At 40.4% G+C, this 25934-nt stretch overlaps 1 protein-coding gene across 10 annotated transcripts in view; it reads right to left on the bottom strand.

Annotated features, from left to right (window-relative positions):
- The window catches only part of ANKRD44 (ankyrin repeat domain 44), a 211440-nt gene that overhangs the window by 81233 nt on the left and 104273 nt on the right, over nucleotides 1-25934 (bottom strand). For all 10 annotated transcript variants that reach the window (XM_054043995.1, XM_054043994.1, XM_054044002.1 and 7 more), the window contains exons 3-8: nucleotides 23214-23292; nucleotides 15642-15712; nucleotides 8820-9020; nucleotides 5252-5339; nucleotides 2723-2865; nucleotides 1119-1331 (exon numbers count right to left, since the gene is read on the bottom strand). In XM_054043995.1, the coding sequence (XP_053899970.1) occupies nucleotides 1119-1331; nucleotides 2723-2865; nucleotides 5252-5339; nucleotides 8820-9020; nucleotides 15642-15712; nucleotides 23214-23292 (795 nt within the window). The remainder of the gene's footprint in view (nucleotides 1-1118; nucleotides 1332-2722; nucleotides 2866-5251; nucleotides 5340-8819; nucleotides 9021-15641; nucleotides 15713-23213; nucleotides 23293-25934) is intronic.

Genomic DNA, 25934 nt, shown 5'->3' with positions numbered 1-25934 from the left:
ATTCATTTTCAAACACAATTCCCAACTTTATTTTAATAAAATAATACTGATTTTTGAGCATCGATTAATTTCAAAAACTTTACAAAGGTGAGTAAGTACTATTATTTCCATTTTTCAGATGGGGAAACTAAGGCAGTATGTGTAGTAAAACTGTGTAGTATTTGTGATACAACAGCATACTTAGGTCTCAACCAGGATTGGGGCCCTATTGTGCTAGGACTGTACCTGACATTTTTACTACTGGACAGAAGCCCAGAGGAACATGCAGAACTGTGTTGAACACATTTTTGGGGGGAATACCCAAAAGAATAGTTTCTGTGATAACTGTAGCCCACTGGATGTGATCTGGGATTGTAGTTAAGTAACAGCCCAAGTCCTCAGAAACTGATTGGCCTGGAGTTTCAGGGTGCCATTATATCATATCAATCAAGGCACTGTGAGCTTCCCATGAAGAAAACTTAATTCCCAGCATCACTGTGTTATTCCATCAGCCAATTCCCTGAAGAATTTACAGTAACACTGCTGTTATTCTCATTTGCAACCTCTTGTGGCATGCAGAGATTTTAAACCAAAAGGGTATATATATTTAGCAGGGCCGGCTCCAGGCACCAGATGAGAAAGCATGTGCCTGGGGCGGCACATAGTAAGGGGCGGCATTCCGGCCAATCTTGGGGCGGCACATTCCGGCCACCCTGACATGGTTCTTTTTTTTGCTTTGGCTGCCCAGTCCGCAGCCCCCGGCCAGCTCCCTGCGCTCCACCAGTCCCAGCCCAGCCCTGCAGGGGCAGGAACTAGCGATCCCCACCGCTCACCATGCCGTCGGGTTCCCCGGGACGTGCTACTCCCTGCCGCCTGCACCGGCCTCTGCCTCCCGCGCCGCTCTGAGCCCGGCCCAGCCGAGCTGCCTTTAAAGGAGCAGCTCAGCCAGCATCTCCTGCAGCCCCTGGGGGCTCTGCCTGCCCGGCCGGGAGAGGCACCCCAAGGCCGGAGGAAGGGAGCCCCTCTCGCCCTCCATGCGCTCCCTGCAGCTGCCTTTTTTTTTTTTTGCTTGCAAAAAAGCTAGAGCCAGCCCTAATATTTAGGTAGTTAAAATTGCAGAGATGAAAGATAAGCTGTACCTGAATATTAACATCTGCTCCATTATTCACTAGCAGTTCAAGACACAAAGCTCCATGAGTGGAGGCAGCAGCAAAATGCAAGGGGGTAAATCCACTGTTATTAGGCTGATTAACATTAGCACCATAGTCAATCAACTCATTAACTACAGAATCCTGACCATTATAACATGCAATGTGGAGCGCAGTATTTCCGTAGACATTCATTTCATCAATCTGCAATGAGACAAGAACATACAGTTAAAATTACAGACATCAGCTCATGGCTTTTCATCAATGATACTCAGACCTCAGTGGTTCATGAGCCAAATTAGAGATCAACATTACCCAAGAGTCACAATAGTGTGAATGACAGGGGAAATATTTAGTTTCTATCTATCTAAACTATATATATATATATATATATATATATATATATATATATATATATATATATATATAATTCTTATAGCAAATAAGTTAATAACATATTGCAAGTTCATAACTTAATTGATTAATTACATAGTAAAAGCACCCTGATTGGTTAATTATTAAATCACAGTGTTTTAATATCTTGTGCTGCAAAGAACCACAGGAGATACCCTAAAGAGCCACTTGCGGCTGGAGAGCCACAGTCTGAGTATCACTGCTTTACAAAATGCATTGCACACTGCAAGTGGAAATAGGTGGAGGTTTGAATTGTCATGGGTCAGTGTTCATAAGCACATTTCATTGATAACAATACACCCCAGTAACAATTCATTCTGAATGCTTTGCTTTTATTATTAACTTTTTGCCCTGGTGGCATTTTTTTAAAGTCAATGTAAAGCTAAAGACTGGCAGCAGAACAATCTGATGATGACAATGAAACTAAAAAACTGGAAAGCTGTTACATCCAAGAGGGAAAGTAGGAAAAATAATAAGTTCAGGTTCCTTTAAAAATAATTATTGCGGTTTCATTTTAGTGACAAGCCAGACTTCAGGTCTGTCTCTGCGGATTTCTTGGGGGGCAGGGGGACAAGGAAACCACACAGTCCTTTATACTGCATTCTAATAAGAAACCAATACTCAATACTACGGTATAATAAAGGTATTAAGAAAATCTTAGATACAGACTTTTTTGAATTGTTGGTGTAGAAATTAGTTTTTCTACAAAATTAGATAAAGCAAGGTCAACAATGACACTCTACAAAGTCAAGGAGACTACGGCGCAAGTCATTATCCCCGCTTCCCAGACACAAATGCTGTATGTTCCCCAATTTCATGGGATTATTAGTCTCTGCGAGAGATTTTTAGTCTACTGGGGAATGGACACTCAGATGATCACACGCAAAATTTGCATCTCTTGGCAACTACTGTACACAGCATTTGGGCCTAAAAAGCTGTCCAGTGTGTGAAACAGATTCCGTAATCCAGAAAATGGGAAATGGTTTCTTCAAAAACTCTGCCAATGTCTGTAGCAGCAACGCCAGCCAGACAAAATCTCCAAATAAATAGGTGAACAAAAGCCAGGGGAGCAGGGAATTTTCCATGATTAAAGAAAGATTAAATTATATAAAAAGATTACAAATAGTGACTCAAACCTCTGTATTTTGTGGCTTTTGTTTAAAATATCAATTGCTACTTACCTCTACACCTAGATTAAGAAGGTGTTTCACTACATTAATCTGCCCATTGGATGCAGCAGCATGAAGTGGAGTGTAACCCTTTTTGTCCTTACAAGTCACCTCTGCACCATGGTTAATCAGCAAGGCAACAACTTCCAGGTGGCCTTTAAAAGATGGGGTAATGGAAATCATCAGTGACCTATCCGCTCCTACAGTGTAATTGACTCAAATTACTGCTTTCTTCCTAACTCACTGTTCTTTTTGCTGCTGCTTCATAAATGCTCTCACAGATGGGGCATTTTGCAAGAAAGTATTCTTAATCCTAGTGTAAGCCATGCCTGCTCGGTGTGGCACTCTGTCCCCTTCCAGTAGTGGCTCGGTCAGCTCGAGATTGATGAGCCTGCTACAGCAGCTGAGGATACGGAATGCCTCTTTCCATGTTTTCCATCCAGTTTTTTTGTGACCTCAAGTTAGTCAGTAACGCCTCATTCTAACAGCCACGAACAAACTGGCTCTGGATGTAAAAATTCAGTTCAATGTCACTTATCCCTCCAGTTTATGAGATTTCTTGGGCTAAAATACGTTGCTGGTGTGAGCACAGGTTGAACTACTTCACCTACTCTACAGGCCACCACTTGGAGTGGGCAGCGGGGATCAAACCTGGGAGCTCTTGATCTTAATGCATCAGCCTCCACTGCCTGACCTAAAAAACACATCTCTGTCAGCCAAGGTTGTAGCAGGTTAATCCATCTCTAGCTGGCCTAGCCACCACTAGATGGGGACAGACTGCCACACCGAGGAGGCATAGCATACACTAGCATCACTTCTCATTAAGGAATCCGGATGAAATGAGTGTTTGTCTTGAAAAATGTGTCAACTCCCTGCCCACTGAACAAGTTCCCCATTCTTCTCTTTACCCTTTCATAACCTGTTCTCATGCTACTCCCCCGTTAATACCAGCCTGACAGCACTGAAAGATTCCCAGAAGAGGGTTCTGTCAATGCCATCTATTAATTCAGCTGCCAGGTCCTTTCTATGGTCATCTTTCTGGCAATTGCTCTGACTAAATGAACCTCCTGACTGGGGCATAAGTGCATTGCATTTAACTAGCCTCTCTGGTGACCCCGACCACACTGTGCCTACTACCGGGTTAAGACTGAGTTTTCCTCTATTATGGAGGACATAATTAGGCCACCTTAGTCAAGGGGTTGATCCCAAGCATTTTGAAACCAATTGTGAGACTTTCCATTGACTCCAGTGAGCTTAGATCATGTCATAGGTGAGCAAGTGTAGTAAGTGAACGTGCCCCCCACCAAAAAAATTTTTTTTCATTATTAACCTCAAAATATGCAAAGAGCCATAATACCCATGGTATTTACACATGCCTGAGTCCCAACCTTCCTTCTGTGTCATACAACCTGCACGCTGTAAAGGCTGGAAAATCTTTCATCTCTACAGAGCAAAGTTCAAATCCCATTCTAGGTCAGAAGCCAGTCTTTTCATTCAATATGTGGGCATCACAAAACTACACTACATTTTCCCACAGTTTGGTAACTACTTGTTATCTCTTTACCTAAGGGACCAAGATTAGAATTAAAGTGAATGTTACAGGTCAGATGTGAAGGTAGGGTGACCAGACGGCAAATGTGAAAAATCGGGACAGGGGGTGAGGGGTAATAGGAGCCTATATAAGAAAAAGACCCAAAAATCAGGACTGTCCCTATAAAATCGGGACATCTGGTCACCCTATGTGAAGGTGCAGTGGCAGTCACTTTGAGGGCCCAGGAATTGGGGATCAGGGGATGTGGTAGGTAGAATTGTGCGAGGGCATGCACAGCACTGGCCAACATTATGGTCCCTGTACTTCTACCATTTTTACAGGAGAGTTCCCATTGAATTCTATGGTGCGTATTATTTTTAAAATGGATGGGATGATATGGTCAATTATTAATTTAAAAAGCAAATTTGCTTAACATTGGCAAAGGTGTGAATGCATGAATCAAGTGATCTTGCCGGTCTTGTGATGAAGGAAGACAATTAAGAGTGGAAATTATTATATAGGACTTTACCGCTATGTAGTAACCCAACTTGTTCTGAATAAAGAGACAAATAGGAAAAACAACGATTTCAGAAAAAGTGTATTAACTACATTTGTGCTAGTCATTTTATCTAACCTAGTTCTTATTGAAATCCACGCTACTGCTAATTGTGGAAAGGAGAGTTTAATTTGTATTTTTCATACCAAATATATTTGAGGCTGGAATTAAAGTCAGGAGAGAAGATGAGATTTAAAAATAAAAAGTAATATGAAAAAAATATACAGGTTGTGTTAGATGGACACTTTGGGCCAGACTCTCAGCTTGTATGAATCAGTGTAGTTCCATTGAAATCAGTGGAGCTGTGTCTATGATACCAACTGATGACCTGAGCCCATAGCCTTAATCAATGTAATTACAACTTTCACTTTCCATGGCAGGAACTGGGTGTTGTGTAATACAGAGCACACTGTCGGTACTTCAGTAATGAAACAAACTACAACATGGATCTTACCCATATATGCTGCCCAATGAATAGCTCTCCTGTCTTTTTTGTCGAAAGCATTGATGTTTGCCCCTTTGGCTAAAAGCAAGTTCACCATCTAAAACAACAATGAAAAGTAAATCTTTGGGTCAGCCATATATTCCATTTACAACAGATCAGTCTATGAAATAATGCTATCACCCTGAATGTAACGCTTGTGTCGAAGGGTAATACATTGTTGTGAATTGCTGAGCAAATCACACTTGCCTTTGTGTGATATGAGCATAAGTTATGCAGGAAAACTTGAGCCTTAAAATTAGAGATAGTTTAAAAATCCCTTCCAGGAAACTGTAGTTTAATTAAACTAATCATTAAAAACGCATGCTTTTTTTGTAAAAGGCACTAGAACTCCCCAGCCTGGCCCAGCCCCACCTGAAACATGCTGGTTACAGCCCTGGTAAGAGTCAGTTTTCATTTGTATATTATAGTTCTACATTGCAACTCTTTCAATAATTTATTTTTTTTAAACGGTGTGGAGTTAGTGATTGTGGAAGGTGCTGGATTCATGACAGTGGGAGACACTCTGGAATCAGAAAACGGCATGAGCAGCAGCACTGCATGCTTTTACATGCTACCCTTCCAATGCACCTCAATCCTGAGCGACAGGGACAACATTCTAAAGGTGAAAGGATAATTCAGTCTTCATGCTTATTCAGGACTCAATCCTGCAAGGTGCTGGGCCTTGAGCTAGGAAAGCACTTAAGTATCTGCTTAATTTTAAGCATGTGAGTAACCCTTAACATCAATGGTATTATTCATGTACTTAAAGTTAACTACACACTTAGATACTTTGCTGGATTGAGGCCAATTCTCCATGCCTAGCATGATAGAGCCTTCAGTCGTTGTTCCCTCTGCTGACACTGCCAACAAGTGTGTCATTTGCTATTAACTTATCACGATACTGGCTTGCTTGAAGTCACCTCCTGCCCACTGGCAACTGGACTGAGACCAACTCATTTCATATATGCCAGCGAATAGCTAGCAGAAAGTACAAAGCTTTAGTTGTGATGACGAAAGGTAAAAAGTTCCAGATCTCCAAGCACCATCCAGACATTAATATAAGGATAAGCAAAACACACAAAACAATTTGAATGTAAAACATACAATACTTTAAGCTTTTCAATACTCATTGGAGAAATGAATCAGAGATTTTATTAAAACTATTTAATCTATTACTAGTTATGCGCTTTATTACACTCTACCCTTAAACGGCATTACATCAAAGAAAGTCAATCATATTAAAATGATAAATATTAACTCTTTCCTAAAATATAAAACTTTTAAAAGGCCAGTCTCTATAACCCTTTTATAGCAATTACCTGTAGGCTGCTTTTTGTAAGTTACAACACAGTAAATCAATTTCAGATTTTTTGTCAATTGTATCAATCTCAGTTGGAGAATTTTTATTCCACACTTAGGCCTAGAACAGTGGTTCTCAACCTATTTACTATTGTGGGCAACATATGCAGCGCTCTCTGTGTTACGTGGGCTGCATCCACACACTATATATACTACCTGTATGGCCCTGAGGATATCACACGGGCTGCAGCTGTGTGCTGATTGGGCTGCAAGCAGCCTGCAGGCTGAGAACCACTGGCCTACATCCTGATGTCAATGAATCTCTGTGCTGGGATCAGGACCTTAATACAGTGGCTTTCAATTTATAATGGTGTAATTGTTTAGTTCAGTGATTCTGAACCAGGGGTCCGCGAGCAGGTTTCAGGGGGTCCTCCAAGCAGGGCCAGTGTTAGACTTGCTGGGGCCCTGGGCAGAAAGCCCAAGTCCCACTGCATGGGGCTGAAGCCCAGGGCCTGAGCCCCGCCACCTGGGGCTGAAACCAAAGCCTGAGCAACTTAGCTTCGTGGGGGCCCTGTGGTGTGGGGCCCTAGGCAATTGCCCTGCTTGCTATCCCCTAACGCCACCCCTGGCTTTTATATGCAGAAAACCAGTTGTGGCACAAGTGGGCCGTGGAGTTTTTATATCATGTTGGCAGGGGAGGGGAGGGGCTCTGAAAGAAAAAGGTTGAGAACCCCTGGTTTAGTGAATACTGTACAGCAGTGGTTCTCACACTTATCTGATTGCACCCCCCTTCTTTGTGTTTGTAGTAGTTTATGCCCCCCACCACCACACAAGTACATATACTGATAAAAAAAAATCAAAATCAACATCAACATGCGACTCTCACTAAATCAGGGGTAGGCAACCAATGGCACGGGTGCCAAAGGCGGCACGCAAGCTGATTTTCAGTGGCACTCACACTGCCTGGGTCCTGGCGACTGGTCCGGGGGGGCTCTGCGTTTTAATTTAATTTTAAATGAAGCTTCTTAAACATTTAAAAAACTTTATTTACTTTACATACAACAATAGTTTAGTTCTATATTATAGACTTATAGAAAGAGACCTTCTAAAAATGCTAAAATGTATTACTGGTACGCAAAACCTTTAATTAGAGTGAATAAATAAAGACTCAGCACACCACTTCCGAAAGGCTGCTGACTCCTGCACTAAATATTAAAAACAGTAAGGCATGGATTGAAAAAGAGCCAACGATCCATTGTAATAAGAGCAAAAAAGCAAAACTGTGCTTGTGGTCGATGCTTACAATTAAATGTGCACATCGCATCGTAGCAAACGGGTTAACGTACAGATGGCAACAACTTTGAATAATGCTACGCAAACTTAACAGAAATCTGTCAAAATGCACAGCACCATCTAGAGCCAACTGTACAGCACCATCTAAAGACCTGATCATAGAATCATAGAATATCTGGGTTGGAAGGGACCTCAGGCGGTCATATAGTCCAATCCCCTGCTCAAAGCAGGACCAATCCCCAGACAGATTTTTACCCCAGTTCCCTAAATGGCCCTCTCAAGGACTGAACTCACAACCCTGGGTTTAGCAGGCCAATGCTCAAACCACTGAGCTATCCCTCCCCCATTCTGTCTGGAGAAACCTGCTTAACTAGTAATTCATTACTGAGGGTAAAATGTGTGCAGTAAGTTTTTTTTCCCCAAAAGCTTCTCACATGCCCCCAGAATACATTCCGCACCCCTCAAGTTTGGGAACTTCTGCTGTAGAAGGACTTACTCCACAACCCTGCAAGGTAAACGGAAGTAGCATGTTCTAGTTTTAAACCAGAAACAAATTTTCTAGAAAGCGAATTAGAAAAACACAATGATTGATTTCTGCATATCCCACACACTTGTGTTCCTCTTATGAGATAATTAATGCTTCTTCAACCATTTTTGCATAGTTCATTGTGCTCATAAGTTTCTGTATTGCACTGGCAGTTAACTACAGGATAACACATTGGACCAAATTTTGCTTGCATTTACAAATGGTGCCAGCCCACTGACTTCAGTTAGGTATCACCAGTGTATCTCAGAGCAGAAGTTGGTCTAATGTCTCTCATAAGTGAGGGTTAGATATCTAGCTATTTATGTCATATAGAGATACATGAACTCATTGTTAATTCTGACATAGACAACTGTGCCAAGAATCAATAAATTATATCAACAATGCTTCTAGGCCACTTACCTCAATGTGGCCGTTCAGAGCTGCATGGTGTAGTGCTGTCCGCCCCCCTCTGTCAGAGACATTGACGCTGCTCAGCATTGGAATGATTACTTCTGCGCACTTCACTGCTTTGTTTGCAGCTGCTACATGCAACGGAGTCTGCCAGTTCTTGTCCCGAGCATTAACATCCGCTGAATGCTTAATCAATACTTGTACTGCTTCCTGCAATGGAAACACAGTTATAAACAAACTATTAAAATAAACATAGGGCATGTCTATGTATAAACATATCTCTCTACACATCATATGGTGAAGTGTGGGGAAAACAAGGTTCTTGACTGTTACTGGTAGCCATAGGAAACTCATATGCGAGCAGAGAAAAAGACAACCAGAGTCAGTCATTCAAAAATATTCCAGGTGAGGGAAGTGAAATTGTTGATTCAAATGCCCTTATATTACGTGTCATCTTATTGTGATATATTTAACTTTCTTCATATATATTTATCATCATTTAAGGCAGAGTATCGCATTTCTAGCCTACACAAACTTTCCCTTTTGGGTTTTAGGTTGTGCAAAACTGCAGGGTTGGGTCGTGCCAGATAGGTCCACTGACCTTTAACACTAGACATTATAGCCAAGTTCTACTCGAGGAAATGAATGTATTTAATGTATCTGAGATTGAAAAAATGGGGTTAGTGTATGATGAATCCATATATAAAATAAATGAAGCACTATTTAGACAGTAAGGTTGAGACAAAATTGCTATACGTAGCAGTGGTAACAGGACAGAGAGAACAAAAAATCCAAGTTAATTGTGCGGGCGAAAAATTTCAGGTTCAGAAAGTGTGAGAGTCCCAGATTAAGCTGACATTCATGTCCTTAGTTCCTATCAGCACTCTTTTCCTTTTTTCAGTGACCAGAGTTTATGTCAAGTGTCTCAGTCTGAACACTGAATTTCTTTGGCTTTTTGTCACTTTTAGATAAAACTTAGTTTTTACAAGTGATAATGTAAGTGCATATACCAACAAAATTAAACTACATATTTTCCATTTGAGACATTGCACATCTCTTGACCAAGGAAATATGTACCTCCCATACTTAGGTGGGGGGAGAGGGATAATATATTTAGACATCTCACAGTTGAACAGAGAACTGTGCCTCAGAAGGGTGTCTCAGGCAGGCTGAGACTATACCAAGGGCAGTGTAACGTGGTCCTTTAGCTACAACCCTGAGCAAAGGATAATCTAGCCCTAAAAAATATCAGAAGGACCAGAAAGCTCACATTGTCTTGTCAAACGCATATATAATGGTACTACATATTTTTGTTAAAAAGTACAATTATACAATAGCATTTATACAAAGCGTAACTAGGTATTATATAAAGTTCTAGACACACACACACACAAACACTATTCACACAATTGCACCACTTTAGATAAAGGAAGAATAAGCAGTTTATTAACGTGCCTATTTGTGTATTTAATATTCATATTATACACAAACACACATGTATTACACATATATATGATACCTTAAGTTAGATTTAACAATTGTATCACAGTAAATGTGGTCTGACTCTTAGAAGCGCTGAGCACCCTCAATGACTTCAGTGGGATTTGTAGGTGCTCCAGACCTCTGAAAATCAGAGCACTTACTGCCCCTGAAATTCTTTGGAGACGAAGACAGAATTTGAGGCTAGTGTCTGTGTAAATAATCTATGTATTGTAAAAATGGGACCTGATCCTGCAGTCGTTATTCATGGAGTAAGGGGCCCCTAATTAATTAAAAGTTTGGGTGCCTCAATTCGTAGATTTTTAAGACCCTAAGAGAATACTATGATAATCTTCTTTGACTTCCTGCATAACACAAGCCATCAAATTTTACACCGTGGGTTCGTCTTCAGTGCAACAATTAACTCAAGCTACACCACTTGAGCTAGCGTCCACTCCCTGAAACAACACACAAGCTACATAGAATGATTGAATTAGCAGCTAATCAGTTCTAACTCAAGCTGCTGCATTCCCGCTACATTACTTGCTTGGGAATCAGCAGCACTCAAGCTTCAACCCACCTCCAACAGGTTATAACTAGCTTGAGTTTAAGGCACAACTTAACTCGAGCTAGAGATTTGTGTGAGCACATGGGGTAGAGGTAACACTAGGGTTACCATACGTCCGGATTTTCCCGGACACGTCCGGCTTTTTGGTCCTCAAATCCCCGTCCGGGGGGGAATTGCCAAAAAGCCGAACATGTCCGGGAAAATACTCCCAGCTTTGCCGGCATCCCTACCCCAGTTCCCTGCTTACCTTAGAGCGGCTCCGACAGGCTGGGAGCTGCAGGTGGATTCTTCCGCGGTGGCGGCGGCAGCGCCTGCTGCTCCCTCCAGACACCTCAGCTCTGTGTAGCTGAAGAGCCGAGCTGCCCGAGCGCTACCGGCTTCACGGTTTGCCAGGCAGCCCCCAGACCTCCAGACCCTGCACCCCCGGCCGGGCGCTTTCCCAGCGCAGCCAGAGCCCGGGAGGGGAAATGCCCAGCCACGGCCAGGGGCGCAGAGTCTGGAGGTCTGGGGGCTGCCCGGCAAACCTTGAAGCCGGTAGTGCTCGGACAGCTGTTTCGCGTGGCTGGGAGGAGGAGGGGGAATGCGGGGCGCTCAGGGGAGGGGGCGGAGTTGGGGCGGGGCCGGGAGCAGGGAAGGGATGGAGTTGGGGCAGGGCCGGGGTTCTCCTTTTCCAATATTCAAATATGGTAACCCAAGGCAACACATGAGTTATAGCTCCAGCTATCCCTAGCCTCTGTTTGCCAGAAGCTGGGAATGGGCAACAGGGAATGGATCATTTGATGATTACCTGTTCTATTCATTCCCTCTGAGGCACCTGGCATTGACCACTGTTGGAAGATAGGATACTGGACTAGACCCAATATGGCCATTCTTATGTTATGTTCAACTAACAACTGCAGTGAAGACAAGCTCAACAATTCATGCATCATTCCCATAGTTTCTGACTGAGCTACGCCCAGTCCTGATCTAAAGACTTAAAGTAATGGAGGATCCATCCCATCTTTATGTAAATTATTCCAGTTGTTAATTACTCTCCATGTTTAAAGTTTGCACCTTATTTCTAATCTGAATGTGTCCAACTTCAGCAATTGGAAGCTGAAAGACAAATTTAGACAGAAAATAAGGCCAGGCATCTAAATAAATTGCTTGATTTGCAGACTTGCTGCATGCTCTCAGCTCTAGAGCTAACAGGAAAATGGAAATCTCATCCTGGGAGAAATTCCAAGATTTCAAAATTTAATTTAATCATGAGTCAGGTAGAAATGTAGAAATCACGGCATTTTTTGTTAAATGAAACATTCCCGTAACATTTCATTTTGATAAGGTTGAAACATTTCATTCTGACATCATATTATAAAATTTAGAATACAATATAATTGAAATAATAAAGCCTGAACAAATATTTCAAACTTATCAACACAACCTTTTGATATTGTCAAAATGAAATATTTGACTTTACCAAAAACTAAATGTTTTGACAATTTCGACAAAAATCAGTATGTTCCCATAATTTGTTTGCAACAGAAAAACAGCATTTTCAATAGAAAAAACATTCTGTTGGAAAAGCTACGACAAGCTCTCTTCAGCTCTTAGTAACAATTGCCCTTAGGCAATACATATAGTCTTAAAAGAGGACTCTCAAAAATTTACTTTGTGTGCCTTTTGCTCTTTACACAAACATAACATGAAGGAACCATGTGAGGGCACAGTGGGATCCAAATAACCATGTTTACTGACTATAAGTCACAACCATTTAAAGCGATACACCCATATTCCTGTACACTACAGTACTGTTTTTCATATACAGAAATGTTTTCTATTAAGGCTAGGCAAAGTTTTATTAATGTACAACAAATACATCATGTATGTATACATCACGTGCCTGGGAGAGCACACACAGCCTGGATTGACACTACAACTATTACTGTAAGAGTTTTACTCTTTTGTCCTCTATTGATTTCAGCAATTTCATCTTCTATGGCAATTCCATAAATTGGTGTATAGCAAATTTACTCAGGCCTTGGCTACACTGGCGCTGTACGGCGCTGCAACTTGCTGCGCTCAGGGGTGTGAAAACGCCTCCCCCCCCCCCGAGCGCAGCAAGTACAGCGCTGTAAAGCACCAGTGTAATCAGAGCCTGCAGCGCTGCACGCTACTCCCCTCAGAGAGGTGGAGTACATACAGCGCCACGAGAGCTCTCTTGCAGCGCTGGCGGTGCGACTACACTCGCGCTTCACAGCACTGCTGCGGCAGTGCTGTGAAGTCCTGAGTGTAGCCAAGGCCTCGGTAAATGAGAGTGCTTATCTTAAAGTGTTGATAATCATATATTATTGTTAGTCTCTTAGAAGTTTTATTATTAATTATTAGTATTATTATTTACTACTACTACTACTACAGGCCAATTACTTTAAAGTTACTTAAAGAAAATTCACTTTGTACACCTTTGGGACCAAAATTCTACTTGAAGTCAATGGAAAAATGAACATAAATTTGACTCTTGAGATAGAAAGAAACAGGTATTGGAGGGTAAAAATAAATAAATAAATAAATAAATAGACTTGGCAGGTAATTTTTTAATTCCATTTAAAAATGTGTATATACACTTTCATTTACATCTACATATGTATTCCGCTTACATTCCATTTGGGAGCTTAACTTTATTCCAATTCTTTACAGAGGTGTTTTTCTCGTAACTTTTAATTATCTGGCTTTTGAGGATATAAAATATCCTTTATTTTACCATAATTTCCATGTGTATATTTAGTACAATGGTACTGCTTAGGACTCTGCATTTATATTTCTTTTAGCATTTGCGGTATAATCCAAATATCATAGTGAAATTTCTCAATCACTTCTAATTGTACAATGCTAAAATTTATATATACATGAAGTAGCCAGTACAGAGACATTTGAGGGGTTGCGGTTTTTTAAATAACCAATTTAAATCCCTGAAATCGACTTTACGTTTTAATGAGTTTTAAATCCAATAAAAACATTTTTGTATGTGTTTTTGTCAGACTCTAAATGGTTGCAGGGAGACAGAATCTCAGTGTTGAATGGAAGCTTCAGAATAAGCCTCTCTCGGTATAAAACCTTAGCCTTACAGGTGATTGCTCTAGAAGTGGACTAAACCCATGGAGACTTGACAAAATATAATGAGGCCTTACAGTCAACTTTTGGCCCAAGAACCCCCTGGATGGCTGAGATTGATCTGGTATTATGGTATTCACATTGGAAATGTGTCAGATAACCTGTGCAACGATTTATTTTCACAAACAAATCAGTACCAATCGCCGCAGGATTTTAAAAAAATCTTATGATGCTAAGTGTCATTCAAAATGTTAGTAAAGTAATGGCCTTCACATGAACAAGAATTAACAAAGGAAAAAGAACACAAGAAAATGACATTTTAATAAAAATATATACATTGAATTAAGATGAGCCAGTTTACATGGGTGACAGCTCACTTTTTCTATTGCTTCCTCACATACTGTACCTGTGATATCATTCCTTTTGGGATGCTAGAATTACCAGAACTATGGAAAAGAAAGTTACTCAGTGGGAACTCTGCACAGGGTCTTCATTTGCTTTCAGCAGCAACGGGTTAAGGGTGAGGCACAAAGCCATAGTAAGACATGGATTTTTAGCTAGGACTGTCACAACAGATAAAATTCACCTGTATCTAAAACAGCTACACCATATAGTTGTAATTACTGGGTTATAAAGACTGTGGCTGTTATTTAAGGTTTATGTCTTATTTTTAATGTGGGGTTGTTGTTTTTTTGTATTTCACTCCTTTACAGCATTCGTATTCTATTAGCTATTTCTTTCAGTGGGCTTCATTGGACATCAGCAGCTGGGAAGCTCGGCTAGTAGCTAAGCAATGCTTGAGTTCAGAAATGAGCTACGGATTCCTGCCTCCAGGCTTGGCAAGCACTGGGATTGTTATGGAGGTGATTCCATCAATTTCTGGAGGACAGCCAGCTCATGTCTCTTTTAAATGCTCCTCTCAGCATCCAGTTCAGTCTGCAGTTGCGTGCATCATGTTGACTCAGTATTAAGAGGATAAAAATACACAAAGAGGCCAAAAATGGAAGCCCAGAATGATGGTATCCTTGAAAATTCAGTCATGCTTGGGTTATTCTCTCTGATAATTATTATCCCTCATCTTTTGAGGTAGCAATGAAAAACACTACAGCTAGATGCTGAATGATTTCTTGTTGCCAAATGGAAAAAATATGGACTTAACTCTATTTTATGGGTGAATCAGGGGAATTAAAAGGAAGCTTTATGGTTGCCTTTAAATACAGTTACTCAAATCAAACTACACATTAAGCCTGTTTGATCACTAGATTCACACCCTCCCATTCCAATCCCTCCTTCTTACCTCCTCCCCGCACCCTACTATGTCTAACCATTTTAAGGTGATTAGACCAGCATCACTGCACAATATATCCCACTTACATCATGATCATTCTATCTACTGACTGTCCGCTGAAAGTCATGCATTACAGTAACTTAAATTAGGCATCAAGTTAGGGAAAACAATCAAATACACAGGAGTGGAAAACCACAAGTATCCAGCAGGCTAACAATAAGAACAGCATACAGACAGTAACTGATTACTCTTGCTTTAGTGAAGAGCAAAGGGTGTTGGAATCAGAAAATCCTTTTCCCCTTTTTTTTGGGGGGGGTGGTCTCCATTATTACTTTATTGTGGTAATAGTATTTTTTTTCAGTATGTTGTTTGCATGCAACTACTGGGGTAATCAAACCTCACTCACTTCACTCCTTGAGGCGACAGCCCGATGAAGAGGGGTCAGCCACATATTGTCCTTGGCATTGACACGAGCCCCTGCAAATAAACAGTACAGATTATTGACATGCTTTTGATGTAATACAACAACAATAATATTATTAATACATTTCTTGATAACAAAGGCCATGCCATATAAATATGCACAGAATTTATCACAACCTTGCTAGCATCAGTTATTTCTACTTTGTTAACTCTGAGAAAATTACCTTACTTTCAAAAACCAGAAAGGTTCGGCAGTAAAGGTGGGTAGGGGGCCTAGGTTGTCTATCAAAGATTAGCAGGTCTTCCTAGGACCAGGCAAATGTGCAAGGGATGTCAGGAGGCTGGGCAGCTGAGGTAGGGATCTGGGACATGATCCTGCAAGCTACTGAGCCGCTCAACTTTTGGAGCAGATAGCATTTAGCACCTCAGGATCAATTCCACAGTCACTCATCCAGGAGAAGGAGGACGAGGATTCTTCAGCTTGGAGTGCTTGTTGGGAAGTGTTAGGGAACTATTTAAAGGAGCAAATGGGGGGAAGGTTGGGCAGCTGGGTACTGTTGGGTCACTTGCTGAGTGGACGGGGTAACAAGGATGTTTTGGGGCAGCTAGAGTGGGGTGGGTCAACAGAACACACACTAAGAAAGTGAGCTTCCACATCCATGTGGGGACACAAATTTAGTTTTAAGTAATATTTTAAAGCAATCTATTGAGGCAATAAGACAAACAAGGAGACATCACTGGAGGGAGCAGAGAAAATAAAGACAGCACCTTATTTTAAAATATTGTTATTATTGTTTGAAAGCAGAACATTTTACAAATTAGCAGAGTTGTCTGCAAATCTGTCCTGATACAATTGGATAAGCTTTAGACAAGTATAAGCGTCCTGCATATATCACAAATGAGCCTTCAAATTCTTCACTAACAAAAAGGATGTTTTAACCAAATTTTGCACTAGAACTTAAGCTCATATAATGTACCCAATACAGGGACTTTGGCTTTAATTTTCCCTGATGGTAGTGGATCATTCAAGGTCTAAGCACCAAAAGTATTTTCCAAAAACCCACTGCTCATGGGTGCTTACAAGTTTGCCCCTCACTTGTAATGGTCATTGAGAATTTGGTTCTAATGATCAGAGTGGAAGCAATTTCTCTGGGTTTCTTTTCGGGTTTTAAACGTTGGAAAAGGTTTCAAACCTCCCGTGTCACCTGGCTTCAGAAAAATAACATTACAATTTGTCAAAGTACCAATATGAGATCGACAGTTATAATCTATCTGACTGGACTGGGAGTTTTACATCTAATGGAACTTGCTATGCCCATGCAAAACACATGTCTGGTTTAGTGAGTTAGATGTTTGATTTGAGAAGTTCATTGATGATGGATTTACCTTTACAGATAATTCTGATATCATGAGTAAAACAGAAGTGAGGTGTTACCCTATTGATCTTCATAACAGGATTATTATTTATAATGCAGTGGTGCCTAGAGTCCTCCATTATAGAGCAGGGCCCCATTGTGCTAGGCACTGTGCAAACACAGAACAAAGGACAGTCTCTGCCCCAAGGAGCTTTCAATCTAGGATTCCAATGTAAATTGTGTTACACCATTTTGGATAAGTAAGGTTTGTCAGATGCAAACTGCTTGGCCTAAATCCCAATGACTGGCATCAAATATTTCTTTTCAAGCAATTTATTCTGTGGTTCAATTTTTTTTTAACCGAGGTTCTCCTGATTTATCTTCACCCATTCAAGAACTCCCATGAGCAGAAAGGCTTATGGGACGAATAACATTATGTGATAAGCAGTTATATCATTCCTCAATATTCAGCAACTATAGTGGCATCTGAGAATAAGAAGATGATTAGAAAACCCAGGAAATTGTTTCTTTCAGTAGCTGGTTAAGCCTTTCACTGATCCACTCACCCTTCTAGAAGCTGAATAGGCAGCTGCCTAGAAAACCACCGAAGAAAATGATAAAAGCAAAACGATCACCACACACACACACACACACAAATTATGCAGCATGTTCTCAATCTTATCTCCCTCTACTGTTTTCCACATCCTTTTCCTCTGTATGTTTTTCAATGTGCTGTTTACCTAACAGAGTGGAATGGCTCATTCATAGCTAGTTTAGTCTATCACACATTTGTAAACGTTTGTCTTTTCAGATGTTTCACTCAATACACCTTGTTTGGTTTAACCAAATGCCTAGGATATATGGTGTTGCGCTTTTAAGCTTCAGCTTCCATCCAGGGATCTCAAAGCACTTTTCAATACTATTAAGAAAGATTTGCCACATTCCTTAAAGGTGGGGAAATGTGACATTGTATAGAAGGTAAAACAGAGGCACAAAGAGGGGAAGGCCTACTTTGTCAAAAATGCTCTCTGTTTTTTGGGTGCCAACTTTTAAAACCTAGGCAATGCTTTTCTGTTGCTGAACACCTACACTGCCCATTTAAGTCAACCTCTGACATCCAGGCCCTCTGTGTTTCAATTAGGGCACCCAAAGACAAAGAGACCCTCAAGTCAGTGAACACTTGTGAAAATGTAAACATAAACATATGTCTGTCTTCATTGCAAAGTTAACCTGGGCTCTTAGCTGGGTATTTTCTAAGTGGGGGGTCCTCAGAAGGCACCTTTATAGCTGTCCCCCTCAGTCTCTGCACTGGAGGAATTCTCCCCTAGCTGGAGACAAGGATTTTAGAGCCCCCTTTACACTGCTCTGGCCTTTCTACCCAGTTCAAATGGGCTGTCTCACCCATGGTACCCAATTATCCAGGACTAAGGTGGCCTCAACTGAGTAGTGTGTCCAGTTCTGGACGCCACATTTCAGGAAGGATGTGGACAAATTGGAGAGAGTCCAGAGAAGAGGAACAAAAATGATTAAAGATCTAGAAAACATGACCTATGAGGGAAGATTGAAAAAATCGGGTTTGTTTAGTCTGGAAAAAAGAAGACTAAGAGGAGACATGATAACAGTTTTCAAGTATGTAAAAGGTTGTTACAAGGAGGAGGAAGAAAAATTGTTTTTCTTAACCTCTGAGGATAGGACAAGAAGCAATGGGCTTAAATTGCAGCAAGGGAGGTTTACGTTGGAGATTAGGAAAAACTTCCTGTCAAGGTGGTTAATCATGAGAATAAATTGCCTACACAGGTTGTGGAATCTCCATCATTGGAGACTTTTAAGAGTGGGTTAGACAAACACCTGTCAGGAATGGTCTAGATAATTAGTCCTGCCACGAGTGCAGGGGACTGGACTAGATGACCTCTTGAGGTCCCTTCCAGTTCTATGAGTCTATGATTCTAACTGCAGCATTTGAGTGCAAGGACTGCTCAGGACTAGAGGTGCACCAAAAGGGAGCAGAGAGGATGAAAAACCATGGCCAGTAGAGCTACGTGGAGAAGAAAGCATGCTGCGTCCTTGTAAGCAATGGTCAGGGCTACACTCTCCGTGCTTGGCAGGAAGTTCATTGCCTCCTAAAGTTTTGTCGGGGCAGCATGGCTCCATGGTTAGTGCCTTAGTGACATTGCATGTGGTTCTGCCATAAAGGTTTGACAGTGTCCTTAGACAGCAAGCCCCTCAGGGCAGAGACCGGACCTCAGATTTCTACTCACTTGTACACCAGTGCCACCTCATTGAAGCCATGAGATTGCACTGAAATATATTTCCTCTCTTGTGTTTCTATTTGTCTGGACAGCTCTCCATGCACATCCATGATTGGGTGTGGTTACAGGTTGTCAAAATAAATAAAATTAACAGATTATTACTACCTGACTGCACTTCCTATTCTGTGGAAAGGGCGTGAAGAAGGCAGTAAAGTCCAAATCTCAACTCCATGTGTTTTAATGCACATCAGACAAACTCACAATTCACTCCCCCATTTCAGCCAAATATCACAGGCCAGATCCTCAGTTGATTTATACCCACTGAGGATCTGGCCCCACATCTTCCATTTTAATTCTGAATCCACTCCTATTTTAATGGTTATCTAGAATGCCATTTCTGGTATGTCTCAGTGCACCAGGGCAGAAGCTTTATTTATTAGCTGCTACATTTATTTGTGCTGCCACCAGTTCATGGGCTATAAATCTAAGTATGAGCATATGTCACTGAATTTCTCTCCTGAGTCCTGTCTGAAATGCAAGGGGCTGATACTTTTCTGGGCTTCTTGTCATGCTCCAAATATTGTGGTTCAAATCTGACAGTAAATATTCCATGCTTTTATTCTTTAAATATACTGCCTGTCCTCTGATTTTAAAGTCGGGCATCAGAGGTACACTTTTTAGAGTGCTAACTGTTATCATCAGATTAATCTTTTGTGAAGTATTTTACAAATTGGGTGGTGTTGAAGGCAGAAGGGAAACGTTGCTGTTGCGATCTGAGCTCTGCTGCTTGGCTAGCCCTGGCGGATCACTACATCACAGAAATTTACAAAGACCTTGTCTCTTCCAAGTGGGTACAAGTACTGGTATGTCGTGTGAATAATGATACTTCAGAGACTAAAATGAGATGAAGAGGTAGAACATACCACATACAGAATTAGCTCTGACTCAAGCCCCGGGAATGTAAGTATTAGTGTTAATAGTGCTCCACTAAGTCAAATCAAACTGAACCCTTGCTGGCATGAAGGTTAATCATTAAAACCTTAAATTATGAGCTAGTTTCTCTTTGTTTAACCCCCAGTTGGATATTTCACAGAGTTGGGCGTGTCACCTGCATTTTATCCTATCCTCCAGACAAATACTAGAGCCAGTAGATGAATTTTGGCTTGTAACTTATTTGAATTCATATTGCCTATAAGAGCATGGAGATATTCTTTCCCACATAAGGAACACATTGGAAATCAAGAAATGAAATGTATTTTCCACAGCAAAGCCACATCTTCACTAGGTAATGCACTAGAGATGCTACAGGAATTCTTGGGAGACACGGGTCAGAGCTACCTTATCTATTCATTCATAGAAATCTTCCTTGTGCTGCTACTTGCAGTCCTTGAAAAGATAATGCCTCTGCATCCTGCTCATATGCTGACAATTCACAATAACAAGATATGACAATGGCTGCATGCTGTATTACCACATGTCAAAATGAAAGTAATTAGTCTTTACCTCCTGTTGAAGAAAGGCATGCTTGTGTCTAATGTATTGGAGAAACCATCCAAGCTTAGTCTGTCAATGTAATATTCACTCACGTTTTTCTGCTGGGATCAATGACATACTGGATGATCACATGTGAAAATGTAAGTCTCACAAGTTAAAGCTCCATGAGTAAGGCAATTGGCTAACCCACGATTTCTAAATATATGACGGACAGAGGGATTGTGCATAACTTTCTCGTTTAGTTGAATCCCTTTTTTGCTTTCCTCCAACCATTTTTTTTTTTTTTTGGGACAACAAACTCTGCTTACAAGCTGTCTGTACAACTTACGTCTGGTGGGAGAACAGCAACATCAAAATTTAAATGGAAGAGCTCTGTTACAGTACTGTTGCATTTAAAGATGTACATATCACTGATAACTGGGGCATCAAGTAAGCCAGAATAGGAATTTCGAACAGATGGTGTAAATGTCAGTAGGAATCTTGACAGATATTGCTTATTCCATAAAATACCACTCATGGGCTAATGTAGTGGTGTTTGATTAAGCTGCAGTTTATTGTTACAAACTTTGATATTCCCAAGTCATTTATCCATCACAGAACTAATACCATATTCATTACATGAATCCGATCTGAAAATAGTTTTATTGTTTTGGATTAGGAACAGCAGTCAGATGCAGAGTGCTAGACTCAATTACAACAACAATGATCTGATGCCCTATTGCAGGGGTTCTCAAACTGGGGGTCAGGAACCCACAGGGGGTCACAAGGTTATTATGTAGGGGGTCACGAGCTGTCAGCCTGCACCCCAAACCCTGTTTTGCATCCAGCATTTATAATGGTGTTAAATATATTAAAAAGTGTTTTTAATTTATAAGGAGGGGGTCAGACTCAGAGACTTGCTATGTGAACGGGGTCACCAGGACAAAAGTTTGAGAACCACTGCCATACTGTCATATTCCATTCAGTTGGGGGAAGAAAGCTACCATCTGGCAAACCATACTCAGATAAAATCTTAGCCAATTTGCACTCTTACCCCAAACTAAAACAATTTTTTTTCCCAGATTGTAAATAATTGAACTATCTTCCCAACCCTCACTTTTAATTTTTGGTAATCTCTTCACATTCTGCATTTGGTCACAAGTAGAAATGCTATATTACTGTGAACAGCCCCTTTCTGTGAGATTTCCTTCCCTACCAGAACAGCAAAAGTGTTGGAAATTTTGCAGCAGAGCTTTTTCTTGTGAGATTTAAAGCCCAAATTCTTAACTAGAGATTTTCAAGGTAAGCCTTCAAATTTGCTCATCTGAACAACCAAAACGTAATTTGAGGTTTGCTCTTCAGAAGACAAATTAGCAATTAAATACTTATTTTTTATAATACAGTATGTGTATATGTGCAATAATGTGATTCAATCTCTAGACTACATGTCACACATAGCAGTAGCTGTTTAATGCTACAGAATCTCAAGAGCTTGATGATCAGATATACGCCTGAACTCAATTCTTACCACATCAAGGATGTTGATAAATGTATTTCCTATTACAGCACAGTTATATTTTTAATATGTGCTCCTTACTCTTTCAACTTGTAGCTTCTTCCTCACCCTCAGTCAGTCGACTGTCATGAAATAAGCCCTACTCTTAACAATCTGGTTTAGAAACACATGATGTTTGGGCATTTGCAGGCACACCCAGGAGTTAGCCATGATCTTCTACTCTTCTTGTGAGGTGCCAACTCTACCTTTTATTCCATCAACTATCAATCATGCTTTTCATTTTCAAAGTAGTATTGAAGCACTACTAATTATTTATCACAATGCCTCTACAAAAGGTAGGTGGGTATTATGTTCCTGCTGCAAATTGGAAACCAATACAAAGAAGGGTAAGTGTCTTATCAGAAGTCACAGAAGTAGGCAGTGTCAACCACTGGGATGAAAATTCACAGTCCAGTGCTCAATACCCTGTCTCAGTCTTTACATTGCACAACAATGAAAGGAGAGATTTGACATTCCACTCCTGAATCACCCCTCATACACTATATATACACATGGATAGGGATCCATCCATCACTATGCAGCAAAAAACTTAAGCATGTGATTAATCCCACTGGAGACATTAGGAGTTAACACATAAGTCCTTCGCTAAATAGGGATGGTCTTAAGCATGTGCTAAACTTGTTTTCTGAATCCACAAATATCAAATAGTTTTGACCCACTGCAAGTTAGTAACGATTTGTAGTTTTGGTTCATTGTGTTATTCTCAGAGTATATGTTATGTAACTATAGCAAGCAATTTAAACGGGTTCTCTTATCCTGCAAACAGCATAATGCTCCTTGGAACACAGAGATGGACAGGGCCCGCATTTAACCTGCATAAGTTAAAGATGCCTCCCTTGGGTATTCACTGTAGTTTGTAACATTGGCTTCTCTGTTGATGACCAATTCAGTCTTCACATTACCTGACAAAATGAGGAGCTCAATGATCTCTGCATCCCCCAGAAAAGCCGCAACATGAAGCGGGGTGCGTTTCTCACCATCCTGTAAAACAGCAAAGATTGCACAGCTATAAAGTATGGTCAATACTGGTAAGAGCTAATGCTAAAGTGTCATTAAGCTTTAGCTAATATTTGATTTTTTACCAGTTTCTCATATTAGAAAGATGGGACTCAACCAGAAAAGAATGAACGAAAAGTTCTGAACCAGGCATTTGTCTTTAACAATCCACCTTACATGCTATATTTTTTCCATCAAGAATGGCACAGAAACTATCCTTTTCTGGGTATTCTTTTTCACATATATAGTGAATATAATTTGTATCTCATCTGTACCTCTCTTCCTCCCAACCCTGGAGAAACAGTTATGCATGAGGGAAAACATTGTCCTCAGTTAGGCCCTTTTTGAAATGTTTGCTGCTTTGCTGTTATAATTCAAATCCTTCTGGACATCAGCCTTTGTGATGCAATTTGATTGAACAACACAGCACAAGGCTCTAAAAATAAATACTTTTGAGAAAGGAATGGAACAGTTCACAAGGTCATTATAGATAGAATGCCCTTTCTCTGCAAAGGTAATCCAAATACATGCAGCCTTTCATAAACTGTTCATCAGTAAGTCGTTGACTCAAAATAGAGAAGTCTGGCACAGTCTAGTCCGATATTGCCAAGCCCAAGCATTCAAAAGTCTTCAGTCAGGCTTCCCTCCAAAAATCTTGAGATTGGCTTAAACACAAAGAGATTTTTAAAGTAACATATTTGAAGTTCTTTTTGTTTGCCTTCTGGCTTTTGAACCTTTAGGGTTTATGTTTTCAAGCTTATCTCTGCAACCAGGAAGGCTAGAAACTTCTGTAATTTAAAAATGAAAGCCAAAATTCTTTTGTAGTCTCATGAATCCAAGGTCTAGAGCTTTAAGAAAAAAATCCACCAAATATTACAAGACTCACCATAAAATCACAAGAGCAGGTAACAGTTCTAACCAGATAAGTACTGAGTGTTATTAGAGTTATCGTGCACTTCATAGGTTTATTTATATTTAGAGACAAACAACATTTAAAAACAGCCATACAAAGAGATCTAAGTGCCCTATCAGTTAATAAAACCTACAATAACAGGACCACCCAGCATTAAATATTCATATACAGGTAACAAAGTAACTCACTAGCCAACAAATCAAAGCAATGGAAAAGCCCCATTTATATTCCCACCCCACTCCAGAGACATACCCCAGACCTCTGTCAAGTAAACAGCTGTTGCAGAATGCCTTTAGGATCATCATTTGTGGGTTATTCGGACCATCTTCAAAATGTTCTGTAAACACTAACAAATCGATGCTGCAGAATCTTTTTTCTTCTGAACAATGAAAAATGTTTCCCCAGGTTACACTATACACAAGCACTGCAAGCCTAGGAGCCACTGATGGACAGGGTGAGTTATGGGTGGGAGGGTATTTAAGTCTCTCATATGTATATATTATTACAAAGCCTTAGAATTATTTAAAAAAAATCTAAAATACTGTAAAACACTTGAAGACAGACTACTCAAACACGGCCACACTGATGGAGGAAAGATTTTCTCACAATCTCCCTTTCTCACCTGGTGGGGAAGGTATAACTGTATTACAAATTTCTAGTTTTTCACTTCAAAAATATCACCACTCTATGCACTTGTAGGCCAGAATTCTCAAGAAACCTCAGTGCCTATTAAGGCACCTAAGTAAATGGCCAGATTTTCTAACATGCTCACTACTCAGCAGCACCTGCTGAGAACAACAGAGCGCTGAGCATTTTTGAAAATCTGGATCTACATAGTTTATTCAGTAACATTTTCTATGATGTAATATATTATGCTTCAGTTTGCATTGGCAGGGCAAGTGTTTGCTGTGGGATAGTGCACCATAACACCCATAAGGATTACTTCATGCTTCTCTCCTAAGACTGTACAATACATAAAAAATCATAAAGCAATGACTGGTCAAAATCCTGAACAAAAATAGAAATGTTTTCAGTGCATTATTTTTTTTTTAAATTAATGCATTGCACTGTAGAATCTCTCTTGATTTTGGTGCAATATTAGCAACAGCTCTTGCATCTGTCAACTCTAAGCTTTATAGTACCACCTTGTGACCATATACAAGGCTTGATAAGAGAACAGAGGGATGTGAAATGGGGTATTGGTGATGCAAGTTCAAGCAAGTATCCAAAACAATCCCGTTAATTGATTGATGGCTTATAAGGAACATTTTACAATTATTCAAAACTTAATGGGGACTTGGCTGTCAGAAAAAAAGATGCAACAGGGAAGTGGAATTTTGTGCCTGTAACTTGTTCTGAAGTAACATTTTGAGCCAACAAGATATTTAGTGGATCATCTGAGATGGTCAATTCATACGGTCCTAAAAATAAAAGCACCAACCAAGCAGAACAATGTCTATCCACAAGCATCTGATCCTCAGACACCAAAGCCATTGAGAGACGACTTCCATAGCAGCAGAATCAGGTTTTAAACAAACAAAAAACGTTTTTTTAGTGATTTGGTTGTTTTTAAGCCTGATTTCTACGTTTCCTAGATGAGAAAATAAATCTTCTTCCACCTGTCACAACTGAGCACCCAACAACAAAACAGGGCTCATGCTGATGCAAGTTATAACTGAAGAAGATAGACTGAAATAATCTCTAGTAAAAGGCA

The sequence above is a fragment of the Malaclemys terrapin genome, chromosome 11 (genome assembly GCF_027887155.1).
Source record: "Malaclemys terrapin pileata isolate rMalTer1 chromosome 11, rMalTer1.hap1, whole genome shotgun sequence".
Taxonomy (NCBI): Eukaryota; Metazoa; Chordata; order Testudines; family Emydidae; genus Malaclemys; species Malaclemys terrapin.
Note: the sequence above shows the minus strand (reverse complement) of the source record. Positions and strands in the feature narration are given on the sequence as shown.